Genomic DNA, 14,531 nt, shown 5'->3' on the forward strand with positions numbered 1-14,531 from the left:
AATGAAATAAAATAAATGTGCACAAGGCCCCGGGACCAGATGGGTTACACCCTAGAATTCTTAAAGAGCTTAGTTCAGTTATTTCTGTCCCCCTTTTCATAATATTCAGAGAATCTCTAGTGACTGGTATAGTGTCAAGGGATGGCGCAGGGCAAATGTGGTGCCTATTTTCAAAAAGGGCTCTAGGTCTTCCCCAGGTAATTATAGACCAGTAAGCTTAACATCCATCGTGGGGAAAATGTTTGAGGGGCTATTGAGGGACTATATACAGGATTATGTGACAAAAAATAGTATTATAAGTGACAGCCAGCACGGATTTACTAAGGACAGAATTTGTCAAACTAACCTGATCTGTTTTTATGAAGAGGTGAGCTGAAGCCTAGACAGAGGGGCCGCTGTGGATATAGTGTTTCTGGACTTTGGAAAGGCATTTGACACTGTCCCCCATAGACGCCTAATGGGTAAATTAAGGACTATAGGTTTAGAAAATATAGTTTGTAATTGGATTGAGAATTGGCTCAAGGACCGTATCCTGAGAATTGTGGTCAATGATTCCTACTCTGAATGGTCCCCGGTAATAAGTGGTGTACCCCAGGGTTCAGTGCTGGGACCACTATTATTCAACTTATTTATTAATGATATAGAGGATGGGATTAATAGCACTATTTCTATTTTTGCAGATGACACCAAGCTATGTAACATAGTTCAGTCTATGGAAGATGTTCATGAATTGCCGGCAGATTTAAACAAACTAAGTGTTTGGGCATCCAGTTGGCAAATGAAGTTTAATGTAGATAAATGTAAAGTTATGCATCTGGGTACCAACAACCTGCATGCATCATATGTCCTAGGGGGAGCTATACTGGCGGATTCACTTGTTGAGAAGGATCTGGGTGTACTTGTAAATCATAAACTAAATAACAGCATGCAATGTCAATCGGCTGCTTCAAAGGCTAGCAGGATATTGTCGTATATTAAAAGAGGCATGGACTCACGGGACAGGGATGTAATAGCGCCACTTTACAAAGCATTAGTGAGGCCTCATCTAGAATATGCAGTCCAGTTCTGGGCTCCAGTTCATAGAAAGGATGCCATGGGGTTGGAAAAAATACAAAGAAGAGCAACGAAGCTAATTAGGGGCATGGAGAATCTAAGTTATGAGGAAAGATTAAAAGAATTAAACCTATTTAGCCTTGAAAAAAGACGACTAAGGGGGGACATGATTAATTTATATAAATATATTAATGGCACATACAAAAAATATGGTGAAATCCTGTTCCATGTAAAACCCCCTCAAAAAACAAGGGGGCACTCCCTCCATCTGGAGAAAAAAGGTTCAACCTGCAGAGGCGACAAGCCTTCTTTACTGTGAGAACTGTGAATCTATAGAATAGTCACCGCAGGAGCTGGTCACAGCAGGGACAGGAGATAGCTTTAAAAAAGGGTTAGATAATTTCCTAGAACAAAAAAATATTAGCTCCTATGTGTAGAATTTTTTTCCTTCCCTTTTCCCGTCCATTGGTTGAACTTGATGGACATGTGTCTTTTTTCAGCCGTACTAACTATGTAACTATGTAACTGGTACGAGCTAATAGCCCTTATCAGGGCTCCTACGGCAACTGCACTATCAAGTGTGCTGTAGGAAACTCCTTTCAGACAGAGAGTACTTCAGCACAACAACCTTGAAATCACACCACCGACCGTGCTATACAGCAAACATCAATTCACCTGCAATAAATGCAGCACGGCTATCTGGAGTTGCTGAATGAACACATTTGCTCAGTTTTCAGGTTATAAATGGCAGTGCACGGGGTACATTTCCTCTATGCACTGTGAATTAGAAAACGAACTTATAAACGAGGGGGTGACACTTGGAAACGAAAGTGCCTAAACATATCTGATGTGGATAATGAAATAATAAAATATCATATTTATTAAAAATAGCTTAAATAAAAAATATATAAAAATACAAACATAAATAAATAAAAATAACAAAAACAATATAAAATAATACCACACCAGATATCACAACTATATAGAGACTAGAGCAATAATAGGCGGACTCTGTACATATATCTCGACCATTATATTACCGAGGTGATAGTGACAATGTAAGTGCACAATGCACTAGTAACAAATATTATCACATCTGCATCATCTATCAATACATGCAGAGATTACTTACTAACCAATATACAGTATCATCGATATTTGAAAAACACTATATCCCTAAAAGATCGCAATCAGTGATAAAATAAGTACATATTCTGGGGAAAACTAACAAAGATATTTAAATAAAGCAGTGAATTCAAACTGTACTGAATAGTGCAGTCAAATATGATTTTTAATACAGTATATACTGCGTGGTATATTTGTCTTTAATGGGAGTTATTGGTAGATGTATGCAACTTTATAAGCATATATTTGGTGCATAAGTTCATTGAAATGTTTCAAATGATCTTGCCAAACATAATGCCCAAATGTGGTGTGAACCCAGCCTGAAAAATGTGTGCAAATGTTCTGACAAGCACGTGTGTGTTATTTGACAGAGTCGCCGAGTCATGGGAGGATATACTACAACAGGGGTCAGCAACTATGGCACTCCATTACAACTCCCAGCATGCACTGATAGCCGAAGGCTTTATTATTCTGGTCAAAAGCTGTCAGGGCATTCTGGGAATTGTAGTTTCACAACAGCTGGAGTGCCAAAGGTTGCTGACCCCTGTACTACAATAATAAAGCATGCCTCTGTGACTGACTGATTTGATCCTCTTGAACCCCTTCCCACCCTCTGCCGTAAATTGTACCCCACGGCTCACAGTAAGGCTACATTTACACGAGGGTATCAGATTCACGTGCGTGAATAACGTGCGTGAATCTGGTCCGTTATGCATCCGTGTGCTAGCGAGTGGCATGCGTTATTCACACACTCGCAAAGCACATATTTCTTTTTTTTTAATTATTTTCAATTGAATTGATGCGTAACTCACGCACAGCACAGAACACCGATGTGCATCCTTGTGCTGTGCGTGATTTTCACGCACCCATTATCTTCAATGGGCGATGGGTTCGTGAAAAACGCACCAATATAGGACATGCAGTGAGTTTTACGCAACGAACACACGCTGTGTGAAAACATCTGCATGTGTGAACGGCCCCATTGAAATCAACGGATCCGTGTGCTGCGCGTGATTTCCCTGAAAATTTTTTGGAAATCTAAAATAAACGACAATGTAAATGTACAAAAAAATTGCACCTACATAAAGTACAACTCGTCCCTCAAAAAAGAAAGTCTCATACAGCTACGTCAAACAAAAATGTAAAAAAGTTATGATCTCCAGAATGCAAAGAGGAAAAAATAAAATAATTGTTCTGTCCTCAAGGACAAAATTTCCGTGTCCTTAAGGCCTAGTTCACACGAGCGTGTCCGTTTTGCGTGTGTAAAAAATGCAGCGTTTTTCCTGCGTTGCAGCTCCGTGTGACATCCGTGTATGGTGCGCGTTTGCGTTTTTTACGCACATATGTCATCCATATGTCACGCGTTTTTTATGTCAGCAAAAAAAACTGAAGGAGGTGTTTTATTTTTTCCTCATCATTTCTTTAGCAACTTTTGCATTTTTTTCCGTTTTTTTCACACACCCATTGACTTCAATGGGTGCGTGATGCGCAATAAACGCACAAGAATAGGACATGCAGTACGTTTCATGCAGCGGACACACGCTGCGTGAAAAACACTGAATGTCTGAGTGGCCCCATTTAATTGCATTGGTCCGTGCGACGTCCGTTGTTTTAACTCGCGTAACACGGTCGTGAAATATGCTCGTGTGAATAAGGCCTACGGGTATGTTCATACGGGCTATTTTCAGCAATTTATCGGGCCGTAAACGCCCCGAAAAATGGTTAAAAATGCGGGGCTGAACGCCTCAAAACATCTCCCCATTGATTTTGATGGGAAAAACCGCTTCCTGTTCCCACAGGGCGTTTTTTAATGCGGCCGTTTTTATAAACGGCCACGTAAAAAAATGCCTTGTAGAAAGAAGTGCATGTCACTTCTTAAGCCGTTTTTGGAGTTGTTTATCATTGACTCAATAAAAAAACTGCTCCAAAAACGGCCGTAAAAAACACAAGTTGGCTTTAAAAACGGCTGAAAATCAGACGGTGTTTTCCCTTGAAATCAGCTCCGTATTTTCAGCCGTTTTTTGTTAAGCGTGTGAACATATTCTAAGGCTAGATTCACACGAGCGTTGCAAAACTGCAGTTTTTCACATCGGAGGTGCATCCGTGCTGTACTCTGCGGGACGCGTTATCACGCATCCCCCATAGACTGGAGTCTTTGAAGGGATAAGTGAAGCGCAAAAAAATGTCCTACTTTTTCACGGACACTTCACACGTACCGTTGAAACAAAGGCCATGTGAACGGCCCCATTGTATTACATAGGTCCGTGTCACGGCCGTTGTTTCAACGGCCGTCACATGGATGTATTCAACTCTTATGTGAATAAGGCCTAAGGGGTTAAAATACATTTTATTTACCTCTTTATGTTCATCTGATGATCCAATATAATGTACTATTCCAGTATCTGCTGCTTTCTGCTGTTGATGTTTATTCCTGGCAAGAGAACATATTCACTTTTATATTTTGTTCCCATAAATGCTTTGAACATTTGGCAATAGCGTACGATACAATATATATGTGTTTCCATTAGTTTCATTTTCTGTTGCATTCCTGTGCTTTTTTATTTTTTAGGCTCATTGATGCCATGAACATCACCAGTGAGGATTCTCACATGTGGCTTATCCCATTTACCTGTGGACAAAATCACACAATCACCATCAATTTTGACAAAGCTGAAGCTGTTGCAGGACTGAGATTTTGGAATTACAATAAATCTCCTGAAGACACATACAGAGGGGTAATACTTTTTAGCTTTTCCTTTTGTAAACAAATAATGTATCATGATTGATGGGTGGGGATATGCAATTCTATTTTGTGTATTTTCTACGTGTTCCTTTAACCCCTTCCCGCTCCTGGACGTACTATTAGGTCATTGTAGCTGTATCGTTCGCGCTCCATGACCTAATAGTACGTCTCGGGAGTAAAGGCCGTTTCAGCCGTCCTCCCGACACATACAGGAGCTGTGACAGCTGCTGTCTCGTTCTGCAGCTGTCACAGCTCCTACAGCGGGAACCGATCGCTGTGTCCCCGCTGATTAACCCCTTAAAAGCCGCGTTCTATAGAGATTGCGGCTTTTTAGGGGTTAAGCTGCCATCGCCGGCCTGCTACGCGACAGCGGCCGGCGATGGTGACTATGGCAACCGGACACCAAACAATGGCGTCCGGCTATGCCATAGACGGAAGCCTAGTGGGTCCTGACAACGTCAGGACCCACTATGCTTGCTGTCAGTGAGTAGCTGACAGTTCTAATACACTGCACTACGAATGTAGTGCAGTGTATTAGAATTGCGATCAGGGCCTCCTGCCCTCAAGTCCCCTAGTGGGACAAAGTAATACAGTAAAAAAAAAAGTTAAAAAGAGATGTGTAAAAATAAGAAAATAAAAGTTTTAAAAGTAAAAGTAAAAATCCCCCTTTTTCCCTTATCAGTCATTTATTATTAATAAAAATATATAAACAAACAAATAAACTATACATAATTGGTATCGCCGCGTCCGTAACGGCCTGAACTACAAAATTATTTCGTTATTTATCCCGCACGGTGAACGCCGTCAAAGAAAATAATAATAAACCGTACCACAATCACAATTGTTTGGTCACTTCACCTCCCAAAAAATGGAATAAAAAGAGATCAAAAAGTCGCATGTACCTAAAAATGGTAATGATCGAAACTACAGTTCGTTACGTAAAAAATAAGTCCTCGCACGGCTTTATTGATTGAAAAATAAAAAAGTTCTGGCTCTAAGAATAAGGTAACACAAAAAGTGAATGATTGTTTACAAAACGTATTTTATTGTGCAAACGCCATAAGACATAAAAAAAACTATAAACATCTCGTATCGACGTAATCGTATCGCCCCGCAGAATAAAGTGAATATGTCATTTATAGCGCACGGTGAACGCTGTGAAAAAAAGAGAATAAAAAAACAATAGTAGAATTGCTGTTTTTTAGTCACCACGCCACCTAAAAATAGAATAAAAACTGATCAAAAAGCCGCATGCACCCCAAGAAAACTATAATGGGTTCCTCAAGGGGTCTAGTTTCCAAATTGGGGTCACCTTTGGGGGGTTGCCAATGTTTTGGCACCACAAGACCTCTTCAAACCGGACATGGTGCCTAATAAAAAAAGAGGCCTCAAAATCCACTAGGTGCTCCTTTACTTCTTAGGCCGGTGCTTCAGTCCATTACCGCACTAGGGCCACATGTGGGATAGTTCTCTAAACTGCAGAATCTGGGCAATAAGTATTAAGTTGCGTTTCTCTGATAAAACCTTTTGTGTTATAAAAAAAATGGTATAAAGAGGATTTTCTGACAAAAAAAAAAATGTAAATTTCACCTCTACTTTGCTCTAAATTTCTGTGAAACACCTAAAGGGTTCATAAACTTTCTAAATGCTGTTGTGAATACTTTGAGGGGTCTAGTTTCTAAAATGGGGTATTTGATAGGGGTTTCTAATATATGGGCCCCTCAAAGAAACTTCAGAACTGAACTGGAACCTAAAAAAATAAATAAACGAGGCAATACTTCGCTTCTTACATTAAACTGATAATGAGCCGTGCCCACCCCGAGATGACCCCAGTTTTGACCGTTTGTATAAACGGAGACCCCTATTAGACCGTTCCAGTGCCCGGTTTTCCCAAGCATACACCCCAAGAAGTGTATTTCTATTGAGGAGTCCCTGGTACATTTTAAAGGGAGGGTTCAATTCCGCGAGTACCTGCCGGGTAAGAGGGCAAGGTATGGCGTGAAGATGTATAAGCTGCGAGAGTGCATCAGGGTATACCTACAGATTTAGGATATATGAAGGAAAGGCCACCCCCAAACCAGACTGCATCCTGGACTACAATAGGTACATGGGAGGGATGGACTTGTAAGATCAAATCCTGAAGCCCTACAGCGCCATGCGGTGTGGTATAAGAAGCTGGCCGTGCACATCATAAAGATGGCTTTGTACAATGCGTACGTGCTACGTCGATGTGCAGGCCAGACGGGAACTTTCCTGGAATTTCAAGAGGTGATTATCAAGAACCTAATCTTTAGGGACCAAGAAGGGGGGGCACCCAGTACTTTTGGAAGCGGGGCCACACGCATCGTACCAGGACGGCAACACTTTCCAGGAGAAGTTCCCCAAACTGGCAAGAAGGGAAAAAGTCAAAAGAGGTGCAAAGTCTGCTATAAGAGGGCGATAAGGTATGACACAATATATCAATGTGACACGTGTCCCGAATAACCAGAGCTCTGTATGAAGGAGTGTTTTACAATTTATCATACATCCCTTGGTTTATAATTTACCCCAATTTTACTTACCCTGATGCACTCCGCACAGCTTATCCCCCCTTGTCTTTCCCCTCTGAGCCCTGCTGTGTGCCCAGGCAGCTGATAACAGCCACATGTAGGGTATTGCCATACCCGGGAGAACCCACATTACAGTTTATGGGGTGTAGGTCTCCGGTCAAAATGCTCACTACACCTCTAGATGAATGCCTTAAGGGTGTAGTTTTTAAAACGGGGTCACTTCTTGTGGGTTTCAACTGTACTGGTACCTCAGGGGCTTCTGCATACATGACTTTGCACTAGAAAATCCCCAGTAGGCCAAATGGTGGTCCTTTCCTTCTGAGCCCTCCCATGGACCCAAACGGCAGTTTATCACAACAAATAGGGTATTGCGGCACTCAGAACAAATTGCGCAACAGAATGGGGTATTTTGTTTCTTGTGAAAATAAGAAATTTTCAGCCAAAACTACATATTATTTGAAAAAAATAATTTTTGGTTTTCATTCCCAGCCCAATTCAAATAAGTTCTGTGAAAAAACTATGGGGTCAAAATGGTCACAACACCCATAAATGAATTCCTTGAGGGGTGTAGTTTCCAAAATGGGGTCATTTGTGGTTGGTTTCTATTGCTTTGATACCTCTGGGGCTCTGCAAATGCGACATGGCACCCGAAAACCAAACCAGCAAAATCTGTACTCCAAAGAACACACAGCGCTCCTTCCCTTCTGAGGCCTCCCATGGGCCCAAACGGCAGTTTATTGGCACAAATGGGGTATTGCTGCACTCAGGAGAAATTGGGCAACAAAATTGAGTATTTTGTTCCCTGTTAAAATAAGAAATTTTGATAAAAAATTACATCTTATTGGAAAAAATGTCATTTTTTTAATGTCACAGCCCAATTGAAATAGGTGCTGTGAAAAAACTGTGTGGTCAAAATGCTAACAACAACAACCATAAATGAATTCCTTGAGGGGTGTAGTTTACAAAATGGGGTCAGTTTTGGTGGGTTTCCATTGCTTTGATACCTCTGAGGCTCTGCAAATGCGACATGGCACCCGAAAACCAATCCAGCAAAATCTGGACTCCAACAAACATATAGCGCTCCTTTCCTTCTGAGCCCTCCCATGGACCCAAACGGCAGTTTATCACCACAAATGGGGTATTGCCACACTAAGGACAAATTGGGCAACAAAATGGGGTATTTTGTTCCCTGTGAAAATAAGAAATTTTGATCACAAATGACATTTTATTGGAAAAAATGTAATTTTTTCCATTTCACAGCCCAATTCAAATACGTGCTGTGAAAAAACTGTGCCGTCAAAATGGTAACAACAACCATAAATGAATTCCTTGAGGGGTGTAGTTTCAAAAATGGAGTCACTATTTGGGGATTCCTACTATTTTGGCACCTCAACACCTCTTCAAACCTGGCATGCTGCCTAAAATATATTCTAATAAAAAAGAGGACTCAAAATGCACTAGGTGCTTCTTTGCGTCTAGGGCTTGTGTTTTAGTCCACGAGCGCAGGAGGGCCACATGTGGGACATTTCTAAAAACTGCAGAATCTGGGCAATACATATTTAGTAGTGTTTCTCTGGTAAAACCTTCTGTGTTACAGAAAAAAAAATGAATAAAATTGAAATTCAGCAAGAAAAATGAAATTTGCTAATTTTACCTCCACATTGCTTTAGTTCCTGTGAAATGCCTGAAGGGTTAAAAAACTTTCTAAATGCTGTTTTGAATACTATTAGGGGTCTAGTTTTTAAAATGGGATGTTTTATCAGGGTTTCTAATACATAGGCCCCACAAAGCCACTTCAGAACTCAAGAGGTACCATAAAAAAAGGCTTTTGAAATTTTCTTCAAAATATGAGAAATTGCTGTTTATGTTCTAAGCCTTGTAACGTCCAAGAAAAATAAAAGAATGTTCAAAAAACGATGCCAATCTAAAGTAGACATATGGGAAATGTGAACTAGTAACTATTTTGGGTTGTATAACCGTCTGTTTTACAAGCAGATGCATTTAAATTCTGAAAAATGAATTTTTTTCAAAATTTTCTCAAAATTTTGCCATTTTTCACCAATAAACACTGAATATATCGACCAAATTTTACCACGAACATGAAGCCCAATGTGTCACAAGAAAACAATCTCAGAATCGCTTGGGTAGGTTTAAGCATTCCGACGTTATTACCACATAAAGTGAAATATGTCAGATTTGAAAAATGGGCTCTGAGCCTTAAAGAGACTCTGTCACCAGATTTTGCAACCCCTATCTGCTATTGCAGCAGATAGGCGCTGCAATGTAGATTACAGTAACGTTTTTATTTTAAAAAAACGAGCATTTTTGGCCAAGTTATGACCATTTTTGTAGTTATGCAAATGAGGCTTGCAAAAGTCCAAGTGGGCGTGTTGAAAAGTAAAAGTCCAAGTGGGCGTGTATTATGTGCGTACATCTGGGCGTTTTTAATACTTTTACTAGCTGGGCGCTCTGAAGAGAAGTATCATCCACTTCTCTTCATAACGCCCAGCTTCTGGCAGTGCAGATCTGTGACGTCACTCACAGGTCCTGCATCGTGTCGGCCACATCGGCACCAGAGGCTTCAGTTGATTCTGCAGCAGCATCGGCGTTAGCAGGTAAGTCGATGTAGCTACTTACCTGCAAACGCTGATGCTGCTGCAGAATCAACTGTAGCCTCTGGTGCCGATGTGGCCGACACGATGCAGGACCTGTAAGTGACGTCACAGATCTGCACTGCCAGAAGCTGGGCGTTGTGAAGAGAAGTGGATGATACTTCTCTTCAGAGCGCCCAGCTAGTAAAAGTATATAAAACGCCCCGATGTACGCACATAATACACGCCCACTTGGACTTTTACTTTTAAACACACCCACTTGGACTTTTGCAAGCCTCATTTGCATAACTACAAAAATGGTCATAACTTGGCCAAAAATGCTCGTTTTTTTAAAATAAAAACTTTACTGTAATCTACATTGCAGCGCCTATCTGCTGCAATAGCAGATAGGGGTTGCAAAATCTGGTGACAGAGCCTCTTTAAGGCCAAAACTAGGCTGCGTCCTTAAGGGGTTAAAGAGGCTCTGTCACCAGATTATAAGTGTCCTATCTCCTACATAATCTGATCGGTGCTGTAATGTAGATAACAGCAGTGGTTTTTATTTTGAAAAACTATAATTTTTGAGCAAGTTATGAACAATTTTAGATTTATGCTAATTACTTTCTTAATAGACAACTGGGCGTTTTTTAACTTCTTACCAACTGGGCGTTGTGGAGAGAAGTGTATGACACTGACCAATCAGCATCATACACTTCTCTTCATTCATGTTTAGCTTGATTCACTGCACAGCGTGATCTCGTGACACATACTCCCACACTAACTTTACCGAAGTGTCTTGAGAGTGAATAGACTTCCAGCCAGGATGCGATATCTATTCACACTCTCTGTTCAGTACAAAAAAGGCACAGCTTTTTGAAATTTTTGCTCAACTTTTTTTTATAAACATTATCGACTGTACATAAACTGTAAAACGGTGCTTAAAGGTGAACATATGCTTTAAACAATATCGATAATAGCTATAGAAATATAGTTAGCAAATAACATTTTGCAGTAATTTAGATAAGCTTCAGTGGAAAACATCGGAGTTGACTATTGCTTGGTGAAGAACAGAACTGTTAGGGTATGTTCACACGCTTAACAAAAAAACATCTGAAAATACGGAGCTGTTTTCAAGGGAAAACAGCTCCTGATTTTCAGACGTTTTTTGAGCAACTCACGTTTTTCGCTGCGTTTTTCGCAGCGTTTTTTACTGCCGTTTTTCAAGCTGTTTTCAAAAGAGTCTATGAAAAACGGCTCCAAAAACATCCCAAGAAGTGTCCTGCACTTCTTTTGACGAGCCGTCATTTTACGCGCCGTCTTTTGACAGCGACGTGTAAAATAAAGGCTCGTGGGAACAGAACATCATGAAACCCATTGCAGGCAATGGGCAGATGTTTGTAGGCGTATTAGGGGCATTTTTTCAGGCGTAAAACGCCCGAATTACGTCTGAAAATATGCTGTGTGAACATACCCTTACCTAGACTTTAAGAAGCATTCCTTTGACCTTTTCTGATGTAATTAAATGGCTAATGTACAGAACGTAAGTTAGGGAATCACCTGGAGGCTACAGAAATGAGCCTCAAGGAGGGAGGGAAATATGAAGCTATTCCTTTGTACAATAAAAAAAACTGAGCTGAACATGCTAGGACTGTATAGTAGAACTGCCAGAAGATCTATATTATTAATAACAATAATGCATATTAAAAAATAATAGATAGATAGATTTCTGTGCGGGTTATGTTGAAATTAGGTTTAGTCTGACCTCTACCGTCAAAAGTATCGTACATGTTTATCACACTCCTTTAGCTATGGTGAGTTGAGAAGTTGGTGTAACGTACTAGTATGAGAAATTTAGCTACAATTATGGCTTTTATGTTTTGTTTTATTTTTGGACACATTGTGTGTTGGGCCTAAGTCACCGCTGTATAGATTATTAGAAAAATACCAGAAACCACTTTTGAACACATAATAGGGTATAGTTTCAGAATATATTACCTGTTGTAATTTTTAGGCGTTTCTGAGTTCTAATGCATATGATTGTTTAAACTACATAGTTCCAGGTGTTGCAGTTATGGTCAGAAATATTATAAAAACGGTTGCCATTTATGACATTCACAGCTTGCGACATGATAAAAGAGGTACCAATAAAAATCTGAAAAAAGCAAAACCATACAGTATCTATATGTAAGATGTGACATGTAAGCTATTTGCAGATTTGATCCCTTAGGCCTGGTTTACACGAGCGCTTGCGTTTTGCACACGCAAAAATCGCTGCGTTTTGCGTGCGCAAAAGGCACTTATCAGCTCCGTGTGTCATCAGCGTATGATGCGCGGCTGCGAGATTTTCGCACAGCCGCCATCATTATGACACTCCGTTTGGATGTTTGTAAACAGAAAAGCACGTGGTGCTTTGCTGTTTACATTCAGAGTTTGACAGCTGTTGCGCGAATCACGCTGTTCGCACGGAAGTGTTTCCTTGTGACCTGCGTGATTTTCACTCACCCATTGACTTCAATGGGTGCGTGATGCACGAACAGCACACAAATGTAGTACATGTCGTGAGTTTTTTTCAGCGGACTCACGCTGAGCAAAACTCACGGACTGTCTGCATGCCCCCATAGACTTACATAGGTCCGTACGACACGCGTGAAAAGCACGCTCGTCGCATGGACGTATATCACGCTCGTGTAAACGAGGCCTAAGCTGAAGCATATCAAAATCTGTTCAACCACCTGAGTAAGAACAACACATTTCCGGCAGTGAAACGGTTAAAGGTTGTCAAATAATCTTTTGAAATGCCTATTAATAAACATTATAAAACAACCTACAGAGTGCGGGGTACAATTAGCACAACACATATATGATAGAAAAATGCAAATTTTATTAGAAATAACAACAATAAAAGATGAGTCATGCAAAGCATGAATAAAACGACTGTCAATGCAGAGAACATATACAAGCAATTAAGCAAGAAAGCGGGCATGAACAGTGTAGAGATATACACATGAAGTATCAATCTGTCTGAAAGACCATGTAAGACCTCAGTGAGATGAAGCACTGTGTAAGAATACAAGTGTAATACTCAAGTGGCAATGGAATACAATCATGAATGCCTTGAAAGGCCTAAACAGAGCTGCACACTGAGGGTATGTGCACACGATAACTGCAATTACGTCTGAAATTAAGGAGCTGTTTTCAGGAGAAAACGGCTCCTGAATTTCTGACGTAATTGCATGTACTCTCGTTTTGCGGGGCGTCTTTTACGGACGTAATTTGGAGCTGTTCTTCATTGGAGTCAATGAAAAACGGCTCCAACTACGTCCCAAGAAGTGTCCTGCACTTCTTTTGACGAGGCTGTAATTTTACGCGCCGTCTTTTGACAGCGACGCGTAAAATGACAGGTCATCGGCACAGTACATCGTAAAGCCCATTGAAAGTAATGGGCAGATGTTTGCCGACGTATTGGAGCCGTTTTTTCAGACGTAATTCGAGGCGTAAAACGCCTCCATTACGTCTGAAAATAGGTTGTGTGAACCCAGCCTGAGGATTAAAAGGAACATACCCATGTTAAACACTCTGCAGAGAGAGAACGTCAGACCCGACGCGCGTTTCGGCGGAATGCCTTAGTCCGGGGCTGGCGTCCCTCCAGCGGAGGCCTCAATTTTAAAGTTCGTCCACCCAATCAGGTAAGTATAAAAATAGCCCGTCATTATAGTGGGCTTGCCTATTCTGGCGTCATGCGCCAGGTGTAAATATGGCCGACTGCGTACTTCCGGCCACGCGTCATCGTGATGGGCACAGGTCAGCGACGTCTGAGGCCGCAAAACCACGCCCACCACGGCACAGACACATGTCGGAAACAGCCCCAAAAAAACACCCGAAATCACCTATTGATTTCAATGGGAGTCGTAGGCATTTTATCCTGCGAGCAGTAAAAAACGCTTGTGGGAATAAGAAGCGACATGCCCTTTCTTCGGGCATTTCTGTCTCTGACATCCCATTGACATCAATGGAAGGCAGAGAGCACATTTTTGTGGCGGTTTTTGCCCACGGTGCTCCAGGGCCACGGGCATTCCTGAAAGAATTTTGAGGTAGATTTTTCCGCCTGCAAAAGACTTAGTGTGAAAAGGGCCTTAAAGTGAGATCCCTGAAATCCGCCTGACAGGTATACTTTCAGGGGGAGTACAGGCTTATTTTCATAAATGCTTTTTTAAAAAGGCTGCTTAGAGATAATTGTTTCCAAATAATCAGTTACTTTAAAACTGCCAAGATCCTTGCCCCTACCTCTAGTCCATTATCCAAAATGACCAAGCAGCAGCAACAACAACACTAAAGGCCCTTTTACACTGGGCGATTTTCGGGCAGACAAGCATTCATAGAACGCTCGTTGCCGATAATTGCCCTGTAAACAGGAAGACATTTTGCCGACATGATAATAACGTATGGGGACGAGCGATCTGAGTAACGACC

General features: G+C 41.1%; 1 protein-coding gene across 2 annotated transcripts in view; it reads left to right on the top strand.

Moving 5' to 3' along the window:
* The window catches only part of KATNIP (katanin interacting protein), a 361,314-nt gene that overhangs the window by 226,803 nt on the left and 119,980 nt on the right, over positions 1-14,531 (top strand). For both annotated transcript variants that reach the window (XM_075830061.1, XM_075830062.1), the window contains one exon: positions 4,748-4,913. In XM_075830061.1, coding sequence (XP_075686176.1) covers positions 4,748-4,913 — 166 coding nt within the window. The remainder of the gene's footprint in view (positions 1-4,747; positions 4,914-14,531) is intronic.

This window comes from Rhinoderma darwinii, chromosome 6 (assembly GCF_050947455.1).
Source record: "Rhinoderma darwinii isolate aRhiDar2 chromosome 6, aRhiDar2.hap1, whole genome shotgun sequence".
Classification (NCBI taxonomy): Eukaryota; Metazoa; Chordata; class Amphibia; order Anura; family Rhinodermatidae; genus Rhinoderma; species Rhinoderma darwinii.